This window comes from Chinchilla lanigera, unplaced genomic scaffold (genome assembly GCF_000276665.1).
Source record: "Chinchilla lanigera isolate Chin_1 unplaced genomic scaffold, ChiLan1.0 scaffold00004, whole genome shotgun sequence".
NCBI classification, from domain to species: domain Eukaryota; kingdom Metazoa; phylum Chordata; class Mammalia; order Rodentia; family Chinchillidae; genus Chinchilla; species Chinchilla lanigera.
This window is the reverse complement of record NW_004955405.1, coordinates 11,530,067-11,548,969: the sequence shown is the minus strand read 5'-3', so window position 1 is coordinate 11,548,969 and position 18,903 is coordinate 11,530,067. Positions and strand designations below refer to the sequence as shown.

Here is an 18,903-nt window from a genome sequence, read left to right as displayed (position 1 = left end):
CATACTAAGATATTTATTTTAATAAATTCATTTTAGTTTCATGTGAGATCTATGCACATTCATTAGGGATCTTCTACATGCCACAGATAAGGAGGGGGATTGAAGGGAATCTAAACAGATGGATAAGATACTGGCCAGCCCTCAAAGAAATACATACTTCTTTGGAAGAGGCAGACATGTAATCAAGTCGAGTAACAAAATGGAATGATAGAGGGCAGCAGTGAGTCATCTGGTGAGCATGGAGCAAAAGGAGGAACAGTACAGAAGTCTTCTTCAAACTTCCACAGGGTAGTGGTTTTTGCTGTTAAAAGGCACCCAAAGTCCCACAGACTAAAGGTTTGTACCTTACTCTGTGGTACTATTGAGAGGCCCTCCAGTGAGGCAGGCGGGGAAACTCATACTCTTCCTCTCTCTGTTTCTCTTTGCTTTTGGGCTGCCATGAAGCAAGCAGTTTTGCTCAGCTGTGCACTTACTTGCCATGATGTTCTGCCTCACTACAGGCCCAAAAGCAATGAGACAAAACACCAGGGGTGAAACCTCTGTCACCGTGATTCAAAATAAATCTTTCATACCTTAAGTTGTTTACCTCGAGTATTTTGTCACAGTAACAGAAAGCTAACACACTAAGCAAACTGACAGCCTTTCAAGTGGCAGCTATTTTCCTATTTCAGCATTAACTGACTATTCTGATATACACACGAGAGCATGTGGCTTCAATCTTAAAAAAGATGGGTTATTTTTCAAATTTTTACTTGAGAATCACTTCTTTGTGTTTACTAAAATAATGAAATCTAGACTTAAAAGGGATAAAATCTGTACACATGTGTTACTCAAGAAAAACAAAAACACAAAAAAACCCACAAATGCATTACTCACAGTCAGTCATTAGTTTTCCCAGCTCTTTCCTTAGCTCAAGAAGTACTTATTAGATATTATTAATACACATTATTAAATAATAAATACATCTTTCAATTTGACCTGAACTTTCAATTACTAAAAAAAATTAAAGAATTTTTATGAATTGTGGTTACTGTACTAACTGTATTGTACAGCAATTCCTTGTATAATATACAATGGGCTCCACTAAATCAGAGGTCATATTTTATTATCTTTGTATGCCCAGCCGCATTTGGCATTTATCAGGTGCTTGATAAATGTTTAAGTCATTTACACAGTTGGAACATTTATAAGTCATCTTGGGGAGGGACTCAGGGAGTTTTCCTTCCTTAACATGTCCCCATTAAAGCTCTGAAGAGCCAGCATTTTAAAGCCAAGATTTTAGAATGAATTTAGAAACTCTTAAAAGAGAACACAAAATCAATAAAACTTACAGAACTACCAAGCTGGAGAGGTTTCCAAAGGCATAATCTGGTATGTGGTGTATTTTGTTCAGGGCCAAGGTCATGGCTTGCAGTGCTGATAAGCTTCTGAAAGCCTGGACAGGGATTTCCGTCAAAGCGTTGTCATCAAGCCACAGGTGCCTCAGGGAATGCAGGCCACTGAAGCAGGTGGGTGGCACGTAGCTGATGTGGTTGGCATCCAGACGCCTGTGGAAGGAAGAGAGAGCAAAGTCCAGGCAAAAGACGGACTTTACACAAAGACTTTCCAGATGTTTCACAAGAGTGAAACACAGCCTAGGGAGTTGAGGGTCCTGACATCTGGAGCATCTTACTCTCCTGATGGCTTCTCCTTCTCTTTTATGGGTAGTGGTCTTCATGCTTTCTTTCCTGAACCCAGCAAATAGACATCTTTGTTCCTTTCTCCCCTCCTGAGCCAAAAGATGCCTTTACATTCTTGGACAGTTTTGAACATACTAGCCACGCTGATCTACTAGTGTGCTCTGCAACTTCTAGGAAAAGATGACTTCAGTATTTGAAAGGAACCAAATAATTTTTAAAAGCTGGTAGATATGTCAGAGAGAGGAGAAGTAGCCCTCCCTTTCCCTTATTATAGTGCCAAAGAGCCTAATATGGACTGGTTTTCTTGATCATCTTAACCATTTGCTTTGGGCAGATGTTTGTTTTAATGACACTTTAAATGAGTAATAAAATTAACAGCTTTCCAGCTTTTGCTTCCTTTTCCCACCCTTCATTGTTTTTCAAATGGGAAAATCCATTTAAAAATAGATTTAGTCAACAGGCCGTTGCAGCTTTGGAGCCAGCAGAGGGAGTGTAATACGTTTATTTTGCACCAGCACAATATAAATAGCAGCTATAATTAAAATGCCTTCACTATACTCATGGAAGCGGCAAAGCTCACACAGTTTAACATTTTCTGTGGGGTGCATGAACAACAGAACCACCATCCTTCAGCTCTGTGTCCAACAGCCCTCACTTTTTTTCAGTCTGTTTGTAAGTCTCACACATTTGTGTGCATTTTCAAAGCTAGGATTAAAAAAAATAAGTTGCATTTTAAGCGGTCCATGTATTAGAAAGGATTAGAGAATCACGAGAGGATTCTGAAAAATGTTTTTGGAAACATTTAAGACAAAACAGATGCCGGAAGTACACTAGGATCACAAAATAATCTCTTGCAAACCAAATTTAAACAGTTTAGAAATAGAATTCTCTGTGGTAGCAAGCTAATCTCTCTGGAAAGCGGCTTCCTCACTTTTGGTCACATATGTCATTCTCGTCATTCTTTGTTCCTATGTCTACTGACTGCATGGGAACAGTGATACCTTGAAACCCCTGGACTGAGCTTTGGTAATAACTGAGTTGAGATCACTTGGAATAAATTTTCAAAGTTGAGTGTCTTAGCCCATACACACCTAAGTGTCCAGTAGAGCAGCCATCATCGTAGGCAGCAGAAACACTCCTTCCCAAAATACAACAAATGAACTGGACATGTTTAGGAAAACTCAGCCACCTGTTCTTCCTTCTCCGGCAACATTGTGCTTGGCCCGGGTTCCGCTATGGTACATTCTCGGGGGATGAAGAGAGGACCATTTTTGTTTGACTAATATTAAAGCACATATGTAACTCCTTCTTAACTACTGCCCTCACTGAAAAATGGAAACTTTCTAATATAGTACACATCTCTGAGTTTTAGTTGATGTAGGGTCTGATTATTGCCAGTTGCTTATGTATCAAAATAAGTAGCTCTTAAGTATCTTGAAAATGAAAAACCTTAAAGTTCAATGCAAATGTTGAGATATATTTGTAGAAAAGCCGATGGTAGGCTTGTCTATTTTGGTACTTTGAGCTGCTACCAATGTGAAGTGGCCCTGGGATCACCTCCTTATGTTAAATCCATTGCTCTGGACAGACATTTTTTTAGAGGGTTTTTAAAATTTTAAAATTAAAAAAAAACTGACAAAGCAACAATGAAGACATAATCAAAACATCACAAAAACAACAAAAATGATGCATGACCTCAGAACAAAATGATAGAAATTTGCAATGGTTGCTACATTATATATTGTTCAGGGAAGAGAAACTGCTCAAATAGGAAGGAGCAACTGGATTGAAGGAGGGCAGAGGAAAAATAAAGAAGGAAGAGGGAAAAATATGTGTATATATATACACAGGGCAGCTAGGATAATCACACTACTAGTATCTGTTGGTTTATTGAAAGGAACAGTTAATGTGTAATGGACAGATATATTTTTGTTGTTGTTACTGAAGTTGGGGATTGAACCAAGGGGGTGCAGAGCTAGACCTGTAGCCCTTTTTATTTATTTTTTATTTCGAGACAGAGACTTACTAAGCTGTCCAGACTGGCCTTGACATTGCCATCTTTATGCTTATCCTCCCAGGTTGCTGGCATTGCAGGAGTGCAACCCAGGACTGACTGGACAGATATCACAGTTTTTTGTTCTCAGAAAAAAAGGTGAAACATGGCCTCTCCACAGTATTATCTTACAGAAAATTGCTATTTGAAGTGAAATGAATAAGTCAGAGCAATTATTCGGACCTAACACTCTAAATATAAATTCTCTACACCTGAGAACCTCAGGTAGAGTCCAGCATTAAAATCTTTTTCTAATAAATAGTTTTTCATTTAAGAAGCCTGCAATAAAAGACACTTCTAACTGTAGTATTTTAGAGTCCATATCCACCTGGCCTCAGAGGTCCCAACCTAATTCAGAGTGGAATATTGTTCACACTCAAGGGTGTTATCTGATTTAATCTTCTCCAAGCTTAATGAAAGTCTAATTCCCAAATAAAAGTACACAATGTGATGTTTGGATATATGGGTACAGAGTAAGATGATTAGCTCAAGGCAACTAACATATCTATTACCTCTCACACTAATCATTCTTTCATGGTGAGAATGTTTAGAATCTAATCTCTTAGTAATTTTCAAGTATATAATAAATTATTATGGGCCCCATGCTGTATAACAGATCTCCAGAACTTATTCACATTGTCTGATACTTTGTACCTTTTGATTAACATCTCCCCATTCTCTCTGTCAACTCTCCAGCTTCTGGCAGTCACCATTCTACTGTCTTCCTCTGTATCTGATTTAATCTTAATAAACCACCCCAAGACCATACTTCCAGGGTACTGAAGTAAGTACTCAGTCACTCTTACCGGTGGTTCTTCCAGAACAAAGTTAAGACTATGGACACAGCAACTGGCAGGGCACAAGTTGTGCTTATTCAGTGAGTAAATAAAGAACTCGCATTGTGTCAATCTGGTCTTTTCAGGCAGCTGGAATTCTCTATTCATACACTTGAAAATGGAATATTTAAGCCGTGAAGTGTAAGACAAACATCACCACACAGTAAGAGAAAACACACATAAAATATGGTTGAGTTATATATTTTATTATCAAAAGCAAAGAAGATGACCTTCTATAGCTCCACTTTTTAAGTGATTCATTATTTCAGTATTTCCATTTCACGCAAGTTACAAAGGAAATGTATTCGGAGGCAGTTTGGTGTCTGAATTAGTGCAGAGATTTTGGGAAGTCCCAAGTTCAAGCCACTATAGCAGCTATGGAACCATGGATAAATCAAGAAATCTCAGATTTAACATCTATAAAATGGCTCTAGCTTATAGGGTTATGCTAAAGGGCAATAGTACCACAGGAGTTGTAAATATAACGTGCCCTAATGATTTTAAATTACTTTTATCTGAAGCAGTTTAACAATTTTTGTTTTTGCCTTTTGACTAGTGGACTATTAAGGAAAAACAGGTAAACTCAAATTTGCTGGGGCAAAAGTTGACTAAAACAAGTATTATATTGTTGGTGAATTTCAATTCTGAGAAAGATAGGGTGTTTATTTTGTTTCTTATAAGAGAAAGAAGAGGTATTTTATTATAATGAGACAATAGAAATCAGTCTTATTTTTCAGTTTTTAGTATAACTGTGATATGAGTAGGTGTATAAGTGTGTATGGACATACAATACGTAATACCTCAGTTCACGAAAGCTTCTGTTCCAGAACAATTCAGTTGGAAAACAAAAGAATTTGGCAAAATTCTGTTTCTATTTCTGAACTCTGTTTTGGGTGACAAACTACTGCAGCCACCTTCCTCACACAAACACCAAAGTGGCCTTCTTCCCCAGAACCGTGGAACAAATGAAGTTTATGAACCGAGGCACCACCGTGTGTACACACGTACATATCACATAATAGGGCAAAGTTGTCATATATTACCAAATATAGCATCCTTACTCTGAAGGCAAAGGAAAAGTGGTGCTGTGTGGTAGGTGGCACCTTCTCAGAGAACGTTCTTTGCATTTATGTGTCCATCACAATGTGACAGAGGCAGAACAAAACCCCGACGCACTTATGCATAGCAAAGTAAAATACTTAAACACAGTGGGATTGGCCTCACTTTCAATTCAGACAAATAAAACCTCTTAATTATGATCTTGAAATACAATCTGAAAAGTGATCCCTATATAGGAAATGACATCCATTTTATGCTCTCTACGTTACTGAGAATTTATGGTGCAGTCACAGATTTTATCTTTCTTCCTCTGTTATCTACAACTACCTAGGAAATAGGCATACAGCAAACTGGAAAGCACACTGGATTAGAAGAAGTAAGACAATTTAAGACAAGACTACCCTTTCTTAAGGTTTGAGGACCTATTTATTTTTTAATCTCTCTGTGGGTCGATATTTACATGTATAAAGCCACAACATTACTGTGAGAATTAAGTGAGAAAATATATATGGACATGTTTTGAAAACAATGCAGCATTCTAGGAATGATAGGCTTTATTGTTTAAGTAAAACTTTAGATTTAGGAATTGGTATAATTTCTTCCCCTCTAAAAATTGTCTTTATTCTTTCTATAGTTTCTTACTTCTTTATAATTTCATATTTCTCTGTGGGCAGCTGACTGCTTTTATTGCATATGGCCTGGCAGAGCTGCTGACTCTCTACTTACCCAACATCCCTTAATATGTACGTTCAGTAGCTGTGCTACAGGTTTTGTTGAGTGTTACAGCAAGGCTTCCCTTACAGAGAAAAGGAGATGCACAGATCTTCTGTGCTAGGCCAGCCAAAGAGTAATTGAGGCGTAAAAGGCTAGAATGGCTGAGGAGAAAGATGATACTATCTAGTGCAAGAACAGAATTCTTATTAAGTATGAATCCCTGCAAATGTACTTAGAGGGTTACAGCTGATGAAAATGGCTTTGTCGTGACTTTTGAGCTGGTGCTGAAATAGCTCAGTTCTCTGGAGGGAGGACCTGGCATTGGAGAGCTTCACAATTGCCAAAGAGATTGTGTTACTCAAGTTGCTTGGCCAAGGGGACTGCTTCTCATGTGACTCGTGTTGCTTCTTCACACTGTTGGGGTCTGGGCAAGCCCACCCAGTTCATAGCACAGGTCTGAAAACTTTGACTATGCAAGGTGTTTGGAGTCTGGGTAACTTCACTCTCAGAAGACATCTAGGTTCTATGCCTATGAGAAATCTCTCATCCTCTCCAATAAATCTTCCAGATCTGCCAAACAACTTTCTCTGGAGTGAGGATGCCATACTGTTTCCTGACCAGATGCCCTAAGAATAGATTGTGCTGTGGAAAGACCTCTCTGGTAGTGCAGAAGGAAAATCAAATACTGTAGAGTGGGAAATTAAACACTGGAAGCCACTGCTGTCATTAGGGTGAGAGAGATGAATGCCTAGAAGTGTAGAAAAGAGGAAGGACCTAATTTGTAGGTTGTTAAATATGTAAGCTTGATAGAACTTGGTGATTTATCAGGTGCGATGAGGAGAAAGCAAGGAGCTATTCTGATTCAGGATTCTGGACTGGGTAATGTATGGGTGGAGGCCATACAGAAAGAGGGGTGAATGTCACTCAGTATTACACAAAATAAAAGAAAAAACTGTACTATGAAAGTAATTCTGCAATATCAGTGTGTTCTGTTTAGCAAAGAGCTAGATAGAGGCTAACAGGCAAAATTTTAATCTTTATGTACAGGAACAAGTTCATTTTCTTTCCATGTAAAGATTTTTCCTTAATGTTTTTATGCATAAAAAGCTAACAGTGTACATTTCCTCTTTCAAAAGAAACATTTGGCCCATCTGCTCCATACTTTTGGATGAAAACTTTGATTTATGAGTGGTATTGTTGTAGAAATTACAGGCTCTAAAAGATTGCTCTTGCTGCTGTTGCTCCAGAAAATTGTCCCTTATAATCTTGTATATGACACCTTGCCAGTGTATCACATAAAATTACATCTTTGTTTGAGAATGTCTTTGATGAGCTATTAACTACAAGGAAGAAAGCGTTAGTCAGAAGATAAGCCATTGATCTTGGCTAATTCCATACTGAGATGATTGCAATAATGTCAATTATTAACATGGATGAATGGGAGGGGAAAAGGGCCAAAAGTGTGAAGAATGTGGCAGCTGCATTATACACCTTGTGGGAATTCTTATAATAAGCAGAATTATGAAACATGGGATTTTCATGACTAACACTACTCTTTTGTGTTTAGATGAGTATTTTTCCTTCATAAGTTTTTTTTTTTTTTTTTAAAGACCAGTGTTCTCACATTGTGCATACATTTATGTGACCATTTTGAAAAAGTCATGAATTGTTGGAGGGCCACAGATTTCATTTACAAATTTTTAGAAGTTAAAACATTCTCTATTAGTTGACTTTTTAGGTAAAATAAAGTTTACATGGTTCCAGGTCTGTGTATACTAAAATTTAACAAAGTACACAAAGCTTCTATCGTGATAACATTTCACCGTTTTAAAATTTTATTGGACTGAGGTCAGTGAATCATTGCAGCTAAGTTTTTCATAAGATCTTTCTATTAACACCATAAAGGTAGAATTAGAATTTTATACACATGGAGCCTTAAAGAGTGAAGTTATACTAATTTAAATTCGTCACAATACTATCAGAATCACTTTTGTTTTGGAGATTGCTACTTTTAAATATTTGTGAAACAACTACAATGTGGGTAGGATTCCACTTTTTAATGAATTTCCTACAAGAATGAGAAATGTCTAATAGTTTAGGAAGACAATTAAGCATATGAATTCACGTAAAAATCATGATTGCTTAGAAAATTTCTACTTTTGCCTTTTTTTTCCTGTATGATTTAGTGGTAAACCTAATGTGGCCTCCTGGAAAAAAATTAGTTTTAAATGAAAAGGCAACAATTCTTTGTCCACCTCTCCAGCTTGGGGAGAGATGTCTACAGGTTCACTGAGGTACAGTAGTCAGATGTCTTGACTAGAAGCTGGATGAAAAATGTCTAAAGGAACTAAAGCTCCACCTCTCTGGCACTGTTAAGGAGTATAAGATTCCAGTAAAGAACAGTGCTGAGGATAGAGCCTTGTGCCTCATGCCTTCTAGACAAGCACTCTACCACTGAGATACATTCAGTCCCAGGCAAGAACATATTGGAAAGCCAAATTACAGTAAGTTGCTCAGTTTTGCAGGAGTCACCACTGCTGTGAATTCTGTGGCGAGGAGATGACCTACAGGTAAAGTAATATGAGCAGTAACTTCTTCAGTTGCATTTTTCTCCACTGAAATGAAAGGTCTTTTTGTTAGGGGCAATTCATCCTCTCCCATGTACCACCAAGACTGAACGTAAGGCTCAATTTTGGCTCTTCCATTGCTTTTCAGCCAATCATTCACCAAATTCTCTCCATGTATCTTCCTCTCTCTGACAGTTACGTATCAACCTGGGGAGTCTAGAGGTTTGGCTAAGTGACTCAGCAGGGAGCCAGGGTGCTTACTTTGTATACATCCTGAGCCTGTGCAAGAGGAGGACATGGAGATTATGTGAGTGCTACACCCCTCTGGGTGGCGGTAGCCTGTTTACAATGTAAGGGAGGGAAAGAGGCTGCTTGCCAGCATTGCTCCCCTTTGCTCTTGTTTTTGCTGTGTTCTGCTGCCATGAACTGTTTGCCCTCTGCCCTACGCCACTTTGCCTCGGAGCCAGCCAAGTATGGACTGAAACCTCCACAGACTGTGAGCTAAATAAATCTTTCCTTCCTTAATTTTGGGCGTTGGGTATTTTGTCTCAGCAAGGAGAGAAAAGTAGCCAAGACACTGACTTTCCATTTAAATCGTCTCTTATCTCTTCACACCTGCATTACTGCAACAGGCTGAACTGGTCCTTTTGCCTTTGATCTCTCATCTCTTCAATTAATCCTGTAGGCTGCTGCAGAGATTGATCTCCTTAAATTATGCTTTATGTTATTCTCTTATTAGTTCTTCCATGTTACCATGCCTTTTAAATCCAAACTTCCACTGATATTCAAGGTTCTCTGCCTACCTTACTTGGGCACACTTTTCTACTATTTCTTGGTCCCAGTGAAGTCTCTTTTCTAGCTCTTTCCCACATTTACTCTGGCTTTGTGTTTATGAGTATCCCTGCTTGCCTCTCCTAATCTCATCAGTCTTCCAAGATGTAGCATCGTCTGGTTCTTTCCACACCCCTACCCTTGAAATGTGGAGTACTCAGCCGAGACCGTCTGAAAACTAATTCTGTAAGATAGATCAACTCTAAAATCTCTGTAGGAACTCTGGGTTAACTCTGTAGCCCTGGGAAGGCATGTGAAAAAACCTAGGCTACACTGATTAAAGTTTGGGACCAGGGAGTTAGGTGAATACAGAGTTACAGTCAAACTGAGGAGGGTTAGCTGATCCTGGGTAGCTGTCTACTGCACCACTTAGAGTTCGGGTCTTCAGTTCAACAAGTACTTCCTGAGGGTTGTCTTTATCCTAGGAACTGTGCCTGGTATGTACAGAACATCCAGCAGTAAACGAGGCAGACATAGTCCTGACCCTTACAGAGCATGTATTTTAACAAGGAGAGTCAGAAGTCATTAGTGAAGTGTTAGGTGAAAAGTAATGCATGGTAAGGGGACCTAATTTAGGTTTCACTTTTTTTAAAGAAGTGCAGATCAGATTTGGATTTCAAACTGTGTGTCATCTCTACTTAGTTTCTCCTTAAACACAAAGTATTCAAGACTAAACTCATTATCCCTCCTTCCCAAATATAGTCTTCAATCAGAGTCATCAGCTTCATGAAGCACATGGTTGTATAATCCAGAAACTGAAAGATCCTCTTTACATCTTTCTCCTTCATTCCTCTTTGCGAATTCATTACTAAAACACTGGTAATTTTATCTTCTAAATCTTTTTAAAGCCCATCTTCCTTTTTGCATCGTTATTGCCTTCACTGTGACAAGTTTTTCCTTCTCCCTACACTGCTTCAACAACACATCCAATCACTTCTGCCCTGCTTAGCACCCTCCAGCAGGTTCTCCCTGAGCAATAAAGACTGGAATCTTTGACAAGTCCCAAATGGCTTTCAGAGGGTCTGGTCCATGGCTGCCTTACCAGGTACTTCCGGCACGTTGCCTCACCTCATGCCTCTGGCATCAGCCTCTGATCTAGTCTCTGTTCTTCCCTGTGGCAGTTGTTTCCTCTCCACTGCAAGGTGCTGCATATATAATTTCCTGTGTCTGGAATGCTCTTTTCTCTTGCCTTTGTCTAGTCAACTCTTACTTTTGCAGTGGAGGCAAGATACCATTACATTTCTCACCTATAGTTTCCTCAACAGGACATTTTTATCTTATAGCTAATAAGGGATCAGACAAATGAACAGAACAACACTGAAAAAGCTGACTGGCCCACATTTTTTTTTTTTTTTGGTTTTTCTCCGGTACCGGGAACCGTGGCCCACATTTTAATATTGCTCTTTTCCCTTCTTGAGTGTTTTCTTCTGCCTCGCAGCATGGCAACTTCCCTTTCCCTTTATGAACCTTCACAATCACTTGTGAGTGGTACTGAGTGTTTCTGTCACTCCCTTTTCTCTCTTCAGTGCCTGCTCCCCGCAGGCAATTCCCTAAGGAAGGGAAGAGAATTCTTACCTCAGACTTACTTTTACCCTGACCCCGTTACAAGCCATCTGACTTTGGAAGGCAGTTAACCTTTCGAGGTTTTTGCTCCCTCATCAGGAAAGAAGGGATAACTAACGGCCACCTGCTAAAGAGAGGATGAAATGGGATGCTAAGAGTGCTAGGAAACATTGGCTGCTTTCATGACCACGGGTGTTTAATCCTCTCTGCAGCCTGATTGTGTCTCTGAATGTCTGCTGTCTTTCCACAGTTCACCACAGACCCCATCTGCTCTGAAGCACTTCGTGCCACCCGCAATGTGCCTTGCCGTAGGTGTTGTCTTTGTAGCTTCTCCAATGAGTCCAATCTGCTTTCCAAAGTTAACCTTCGTTTTATACCACAAGGCTAAAAAAATTTACTTTCTTCTGTCATAACGCCCATGTTCTCTCTATTTGTCTGTCTGATAGGACTGCTGTGAGGGCAATTTATCACAACACTGGTGGATACTTTAAGAATCTTTCATGTACGGGCTCTCACAGAAGTTATTCACTTTCTTTTCATAGATGATTCTGAGCACCATGTTCCAACTTTATCTTTTCTTCTTGTAAACATTAGGTAGGAAAGGTTTTGCCTTTGAAAAGTGTCTCCCTATGTTTAAATAGAGGAAGGCAGGGCAAAAATTTTCTCCTAAGAATTCACTGGGTGCTGGTTTGTATATGGGTCTTCGAAATGAATTCTTAGTAGTGCAAGGACAAACTCTTTGGCCTTTTGTACTTTTAAATCCACTTCCATCTCTATATTATACCTAATACCCTGGTGTTTTATGAAAAATGAAAACAAAAACAAAACAAGCTAGGCATGGTGCTCACCTCTGTAGTCCTAGCACTCTGGGAAGCTGAGACAGGAGGGTGGTGAGTCTGAGCCTGGGCAATTTAACAATTTAGCAAGCCCTTGTCTCCAAGGAAAAAATAAAAGGCTGAAGGTGTAGCTTAGTGCAAGGCTTCTAGATTCAATCTAGTACTGGAAAAACAGAACAAGCTAATACTACAGTAAACTTTTACTGTGCAGGGTGTGACTTTTCTTTCTGGAGATTTTTGGAAGCACTCTATCACTGTGCAATCTCCCCAGCCCAAATATTTTTTAAAAAGGCCTACTAATCCTTTAATCGTATCCTCTTGGTTATCTTATTTTTTCTTTTTGCTTACACTTCTTTGTCTTCTGTTACTCCCTTCCCATTCTTCACCCTGGGTCTGAAATCCAATAGAATCTTGGAAATTAACAGGAAAAGTGTCGCTGGTCCTAGGCTTGCCTTACTTCTGCTCTGTACTCTGAGCCCTACCTCTTTTTCCTCATCTGTCTTGCTCTCTTTTTGACTTATCTATAAGCAAAAGTCTACTGTGCAGAGTCTAGATAAATTTATTGACATTTCCCAGGGCTCAGGGGTGATATCTGTAGCCCTGATGATGATGTTACAAGGTGTTTGAGCAGACCGTGCTCTAGGCAGGAGTTACACATTCCATTTGGGCTTTAAATACGGCCTTGCATTCTGGAGATGCATATTTGCTAATTGGAAAATACAGACAACAATGAGGGCGTATTTGATTCTCCTTTCATTTTCTATTTACCAACGCATGATCTTTGTGATTGTGCATATTCCACAATTAGCTTTGCTAGTGCACGCTTGGAATGAAAACCAATAACACTTTGGTTAATTGGACAAACATGAATGTGTAATTCTGTTGAACTTCACACATGACAGTGAGATGCTTGGAATTTATTAATGACCATCACATGTCAGGCAGTTATTTTTCATAGATTGATTTTTTCTAACTCTTAATACAAGGGTCAGAGGGTATGGGAGGGTTAAGTTTTGAGTTTCCATCAAATCACTGTAATCTGACCCTAGTCCTCAAATGTCTACAATGCCAAAAGTTTCTTGGTGTAATATAATTCTCTGTGAATTCTGATTACATTCCTCATTCCCATCCAAAAACAGAAAGGAAATTAGGTTACATTTGATTACATTACAAAATACCCAATTGGTGTGTGGGCAGTCACTGGCATGTCAGAAGCCAAGTGTACACGTTGTACAGGGGCAGGCTCTGGGCTGCTGGGTGCCGGCACGTGCGCCTGTACCTCTATTCTTTAGCAATTCATAAGCGTCATGTAAGCATCAGGAGAGAGTTAAAAAAACACAAATTTACCTAGGTATTTTCACTATGCACATTTTTTCTTTACATGGAATCAATGGAAAATTAATTCTTTGGAACTTGAGTACAATCGGTCTCTTCCTCACAGCAATGTTACCAATTGTAACGATTCAAGTTTCTTAAAATTCATTCAATGAAGCAAAGTCCACATGCGTGCAGTAAAGGATGCAAGTGACCTATTTCAGCAGTTCTCCATTTTTAGTTTCTGACCAACTGGTTAGTGCAACATAACCCTAAAACTTTAATTTTGTAAATGCATTTTTGCATTCAAATCACTTAGGATTTTGTTAAAATGAAGATTTTTATTAAGACAGACCAACCTGAATCCCAGGTGCTGTATAGGTCAGGTGGTACTGATGTGATTGGTCCACAGACAAGATTTGAACAGCACCATAAGGTAGCATGTGACCTCTTTATCTTCCCTAGATAATCAGTAGTATTAATGGGCAGATGGGAGCTGTTTTCTTTTTTTTTTTTTTTTGGTTTTTCTCCGGTACTGGGAACCGAACTCACGACCTTGCGCTTGCCAGGCAGGCGCTTTTGCCACTGAGCTAAATCCCCAGCCCCTGGAGCTGTTTTCAATTAAAAACAAACAAGGCAATGCCTGACTGTATCTACTAAGTATATTACTAGCTTAGGCAAAGTATGGATTTTGCTATTATTTCAGGTCTGAAAAACATTCAGGAGAATAGATTGTAGAGAATGCTGCAAGTCACCAGTTTCCTAATCTTCACTTTAAGAAACACATATATCTACACAGTAAAGCCAGTTAGAAAACACCAATACTTGGGCCCCATCCTCAGCAATGCTGATTGTAATAGTTTTGGGGTGCAGCTGAAGTTTTGAGACTTTCCAGATGTTGCAGATGCTTCAGCCAACATTGAGAAGCACCCCTGCAGAAAGGTACAGGGCCAGCCATGTATGGGGGTACTGAGCATATAGACCCTGGCAAGCGCAGAGTGCTGCTTACAGGGTAAATATATAATGCAAGGAAAAAATAGAGGGAATTCAAGAAAATGGAAAAAGAGAGGAATTCTGCAGTGGAAAGGCTAAGTGACAATCTAAGTGTTGACTCTCATTCAGGATGAGGAAGGAGGGTGAACAGAGGCTTCTTAGGTATCGGATGTGTGGAAGAAATTGACATTACCCTTGTCATTACCTTTACTCATGCAGACGTAGCACAAAGGGTAAACGAGAGCCTGGAATATTAATGGAAAATGGATATATGCAGTGGATTGATAACTGGTGGTCAACTTATAACCCTCAGCTGAACTGAGTAAGTGTGGTGCTGGCTGTGGGAGGCCCACTGGAGGATTATTACCAGCAGCATAAGAGGCAGACCTGGAGAAGAAGAAGGGAGGCTGTTGGGAGTGGAGAAAGGCTGTTGGGAGCTGGTAGAAGCTGTGAAGAGCTGTTGGTTCTGTTGGAGGAACTTGTCATGCTGGCTTTCCCGATGAATACATGTTTGTGATAACCGTTAAATTCAAAACTAGTGTTTTTCTTTTGGATCTGCTTAAAGGAAGCAGGAAAAATACAATGAAACCTGAAATAACAGTGAAACTTTAAAGGGGCTTACTGTGTCTCAAACCTCCAAAACTAGCTTGCTGTGTGCGTAGCGTAGAAGGCATCCTCAGTTGGCATGCAGAGCCTGCAGGACTTGTACTTAAGCCTATGTTTATAATAGTTTAAACATTTTTTATTTTTTTAAATTTATTTTTATTAGTACACATTTGCAGTAAATAATGATTACATTCTTCATGGGGAATTGGTATACATGCATAATGCATTGTAATTCCTTTCACCTCCCCTTCCTCTTTCTTTCCTTTCCCTTCCTTCTATCTCTGTTGGTCCCCTTATCATTTGCAAAAGATCTATCTTCTTGTTTCCTTTTATCTATCTTTTATTTTGCTTTTTATTTATACTTTGGGTTTCTCATATAAGAGAAACCACGGATATTTAAGCTTGTGTGTCTGGTTTATTTCACTTAACACTGTAGTCTCAAGGTGCATCCATTTTCCTAAAAATGACTCAAATTTATCATCAACAGATGAATGGATAAATTAAAAAGTGGCTTTATACACAATGGAGAGCTACTCCGCTATAAAGATAGGTACATGTGAGTCACCTATAGGAAAATGAATGTATCTTCAGACTATAATGCTCTTTGATGTCTTAATTCCTGTATCAAAGTGGTATAAAAATATCAGTGAGAAAAAGTGGCACACCAGCACATATTACCAGCACCTCCTACCTCAAACTGGTTTTGTGTGCTCTGGACAAAGGAAACCCTGACAAACATTACATAACCTTCTTGGACAATCCGGTGTCATCTGGAGGCTGGGAGTCTCTGGATGTTTCAGTTTGGATGTGGTAAGTGTCATACTAGACAATGAACGCCTGACGCTTTTCATGGGGAACACACATTTATATATGTATCTTTATATACTTACAAGGTTTCAAAACACAATTCTTTTTGTGAACCAGAAACCAAATGCAGGAAACACCTGGTGAACAGTAAATATCTAGACTGCAAGAAACTAAATCTGAACACTTTTATCAGAGTATCACCCAATTCAAGTGAACAAAAGATTCATGGTTTCTCTTTCTCAAAGAGTTCACTTCTGTTTGTGATCTTCTTTAGCTGGTAGAGGCTTTGGTTACAAACTCTTATCCTTCCATCTCCTGCCCGCCTCCCAGCTGTTTAAAGTTCTTGTTGGCCACTGCCATTATCTCAATTTCTATTTAGCCACTAGATCCCTGTGCCCTTACAGACAACCCAACTTGAGGCTATTTTACTTCTCCGCTGCTGCTTCTTTCCTTCAGGTACAGGCTTTTTCAACAAAAGAGATCTCTTCAGCCTTCAGGTAAAGGCCTTTTTGAAAAGCCTTTAGGGAGTGATATTGTCATGTCATGAAGGAGCTCCTGGAAATGCAACAGGCCCATCCCATGCCACAAAAGGGCTCTTGTGGGCTGTTTGTCTATAGACTGCTGAAAACCTAGGAAGTCACTTTGTTTGACCAGAGTAAAAAAGCTTTAAATGATCTCAAGCACAGATTTCCTTTCATTAAAAAAAAAAAATCAAAGGATGAAAGTATCATCTCCAAATCTCATGTTCCCTCTTCTCTTGAATAACCCCAGTGAAAAGCATTAAGCAAATTGTATAGAATTCTTAACCGATGGTTTCTTCTTCTTTTTTTTTTTTTTTTAACTCATGTATTCTTTATGGAGATTTTCAACTACAATCCGCAATGTTTATTTACCTTTTAAAAATGCGTTTATCTCCCTGAGCATTCAAGACCAGGAAGCAATATTTTGTTTGACTGACAATAACCTCAAGTGTGAGTAATATTAGAGCATATACTTCCCTTATATATATCAGGAATCACGCAATATGTTTTTTTTTTTTTATTTTTTAATTTTTTTTGGCTTTTCTCCGGTACCGGGAACCGAACTCACGACTTTGCACTTGCCAGGCAGGTGCTTTTGCCGCTGAGCTAAATCCCCAGCCCCACGCAATATGTTTTAAACACATGCATTCTGATGAGGCGATTTCCTGACAGAATAGCTGTAGCATAGACCTGCCAAGTAATCACCAAAAACAATTGCTCACAATCAAAGTTCCAAAACATCTAGCTGCCAGGAATGATCTTTTTGTGAGGAATAATTTATTTTTATTTTCTCAGTGATTATAACCAGTGTGTTTGGGGTGGGATGGAAATCTTTGAAAAAGGCCTGGGTTCAAAGTAGGGGACATCGGACCATATGGAATATTGTGTGTGTGTGTGTGTGTGTGTGTGTGTGTAATGCGGTATGTGAATTTCAGTTAAATGAGGACTGTGGAGATTATTTGTGACTGTATGACTTGGTCAGGTAATGGGGAAGCTCTTGGTTTGTAGAACTGCTCAGCAGAAGTGCTTCAGGACATGCCAAAAGGTCTTAGTTTCCTGATTTGAAGATCCCTAATGCATATGCAAAATGTAAAATATTCAGTCTTTATTTGACTCGGCAAAATTTGATCACAAACCAGCTCTGATAACTTAAAAACAAAAGAAATAAATTTAAAATACAAAGATATCTAGATGTGATGTCCATTTTTCTAGGTGAAAAGTACTACTTGTCAACTGAATTCAGAAACAAAAATATTCAGGGGAATGCTGGACAAATTGGGGCAGTGATATTTAGCCTTGAGACAACAATACATGTATGAGGCTTTGATTGCAGGTGCTGTAATTGAATCTCTGCCCCCAAACCTCAAACTCCAGTGCTGGGTCCCCTCACGTCTAGTGATCAATGAGAACATGAGGAACTGATGCTGTAATGGATTCTCACAGTTTGTTAGGTGTGACCGTGAACCAACTGACAAGTGAAATAATCAGCCAGACACTTCCACGTTCTGCCCAAATCAAACGTGAATGTTTTGCGGGTTCAGCAGTACTTACAGGGATTGAAGGCTTCGCAAATTCTGCAGAGCTTCTGTGGGTACCTGTCTCAGCTGGTTATTCTGCAGCATACTGAATATTAAAACAAATAAAATGTTAAAGAAAATTAACCACAATTAACAATAACTATTATATCACAGTGCCGTGCGTTGTTCAGATATAAGAGAAGTTGCACAGTGTCAAAGTCTTGGCTCCTGGGGAGCTTGTCCTCCCTTGGGGAGTGCAGATAATTAAAAATAAATGAATGAATACATAACAGGAGACAAGTGAACACCCTAAGGATAAAAGGAAAAGCATAGGTTTGGGATAGACAGTAATGGGGTAAAATTCTTTTGTTAAAGGTGGTTCAGGGAAGGTTACTCTGAGGAGACTATGTTTGAGTAGAGACCAGTCAGGGAGCAAACCACATGAACATCTGGAAAGAGCAAGTTCAAAGGGCCTGAGGTTATAACTTGCTTGCCTTGTAAAGGAGCAGCAAAGGATCAATAAGGGTCAAGGAAGAAGCAGTAAGGGCAAGAGGGTTAGACAAAGTGAGAGGACCTGGGGCTAGTTCCATTACAGGCAATCATAAACTTTATTTTAAGTGCAATGAGAAACATCTATTGAGACATTTAATTGGAGAAATGATTTGGACTTACGTATTTTTTCCAGTTTTTATTTTTTATTAGTACATATTTGCAGAACATAATGATTCCATTCCTTGTGGGGCATTGGTACATGTGCATAACACACCTTAATTCTTTCATCTCCTTTCCCTCCATCTCTTGATCACCTTCCCATTTGGGAAAAATCTTTCTCCCTACTTCCTATTATTTATCTTTTATATATTTTAAAGGTTCACTATGGTGGTTGTGTACATAAAATAAAATGCAAATAAGGGTAAGAGTAGGAGGAGGCTATTAAAGACCTTTCTCTTCTTGTGCATGACATATTTTGATATAAACTCAATATTTTTTTTGGTAAAATATTTGTG

General features: G+C 39.0%; 1 protein-coding gene across 1 annotated transcript in view; it reads right to left on the bottom strand.

The window, feature by feature from the left end:
• Lgr5 (leucine-rich repeat containing G protein-coupled receptor 5) overlaps window positions 1-18,903 on the bottom strand; it is a 67,422-nt gene that overhangs the window by 25,535 nt on the left and 22,984 nt on the right. The window contains exons 3-4 of the mRNA XM_005374681.1: window positions 17,931-18,002; window positions 1,332-1,547 (exon numbers count right to left, since the gene is read on the bottom strand). Of these exons, the coding sequence (XP_005374738.1) occupies window positions 1,332-1,547; window positions 17,931-18,002 (288 nt within the window). The remainder of the gene's footprint in view (window positions 1-1,331; window positions 1,548-17,930; window positions 18,003-18,903) is intronic.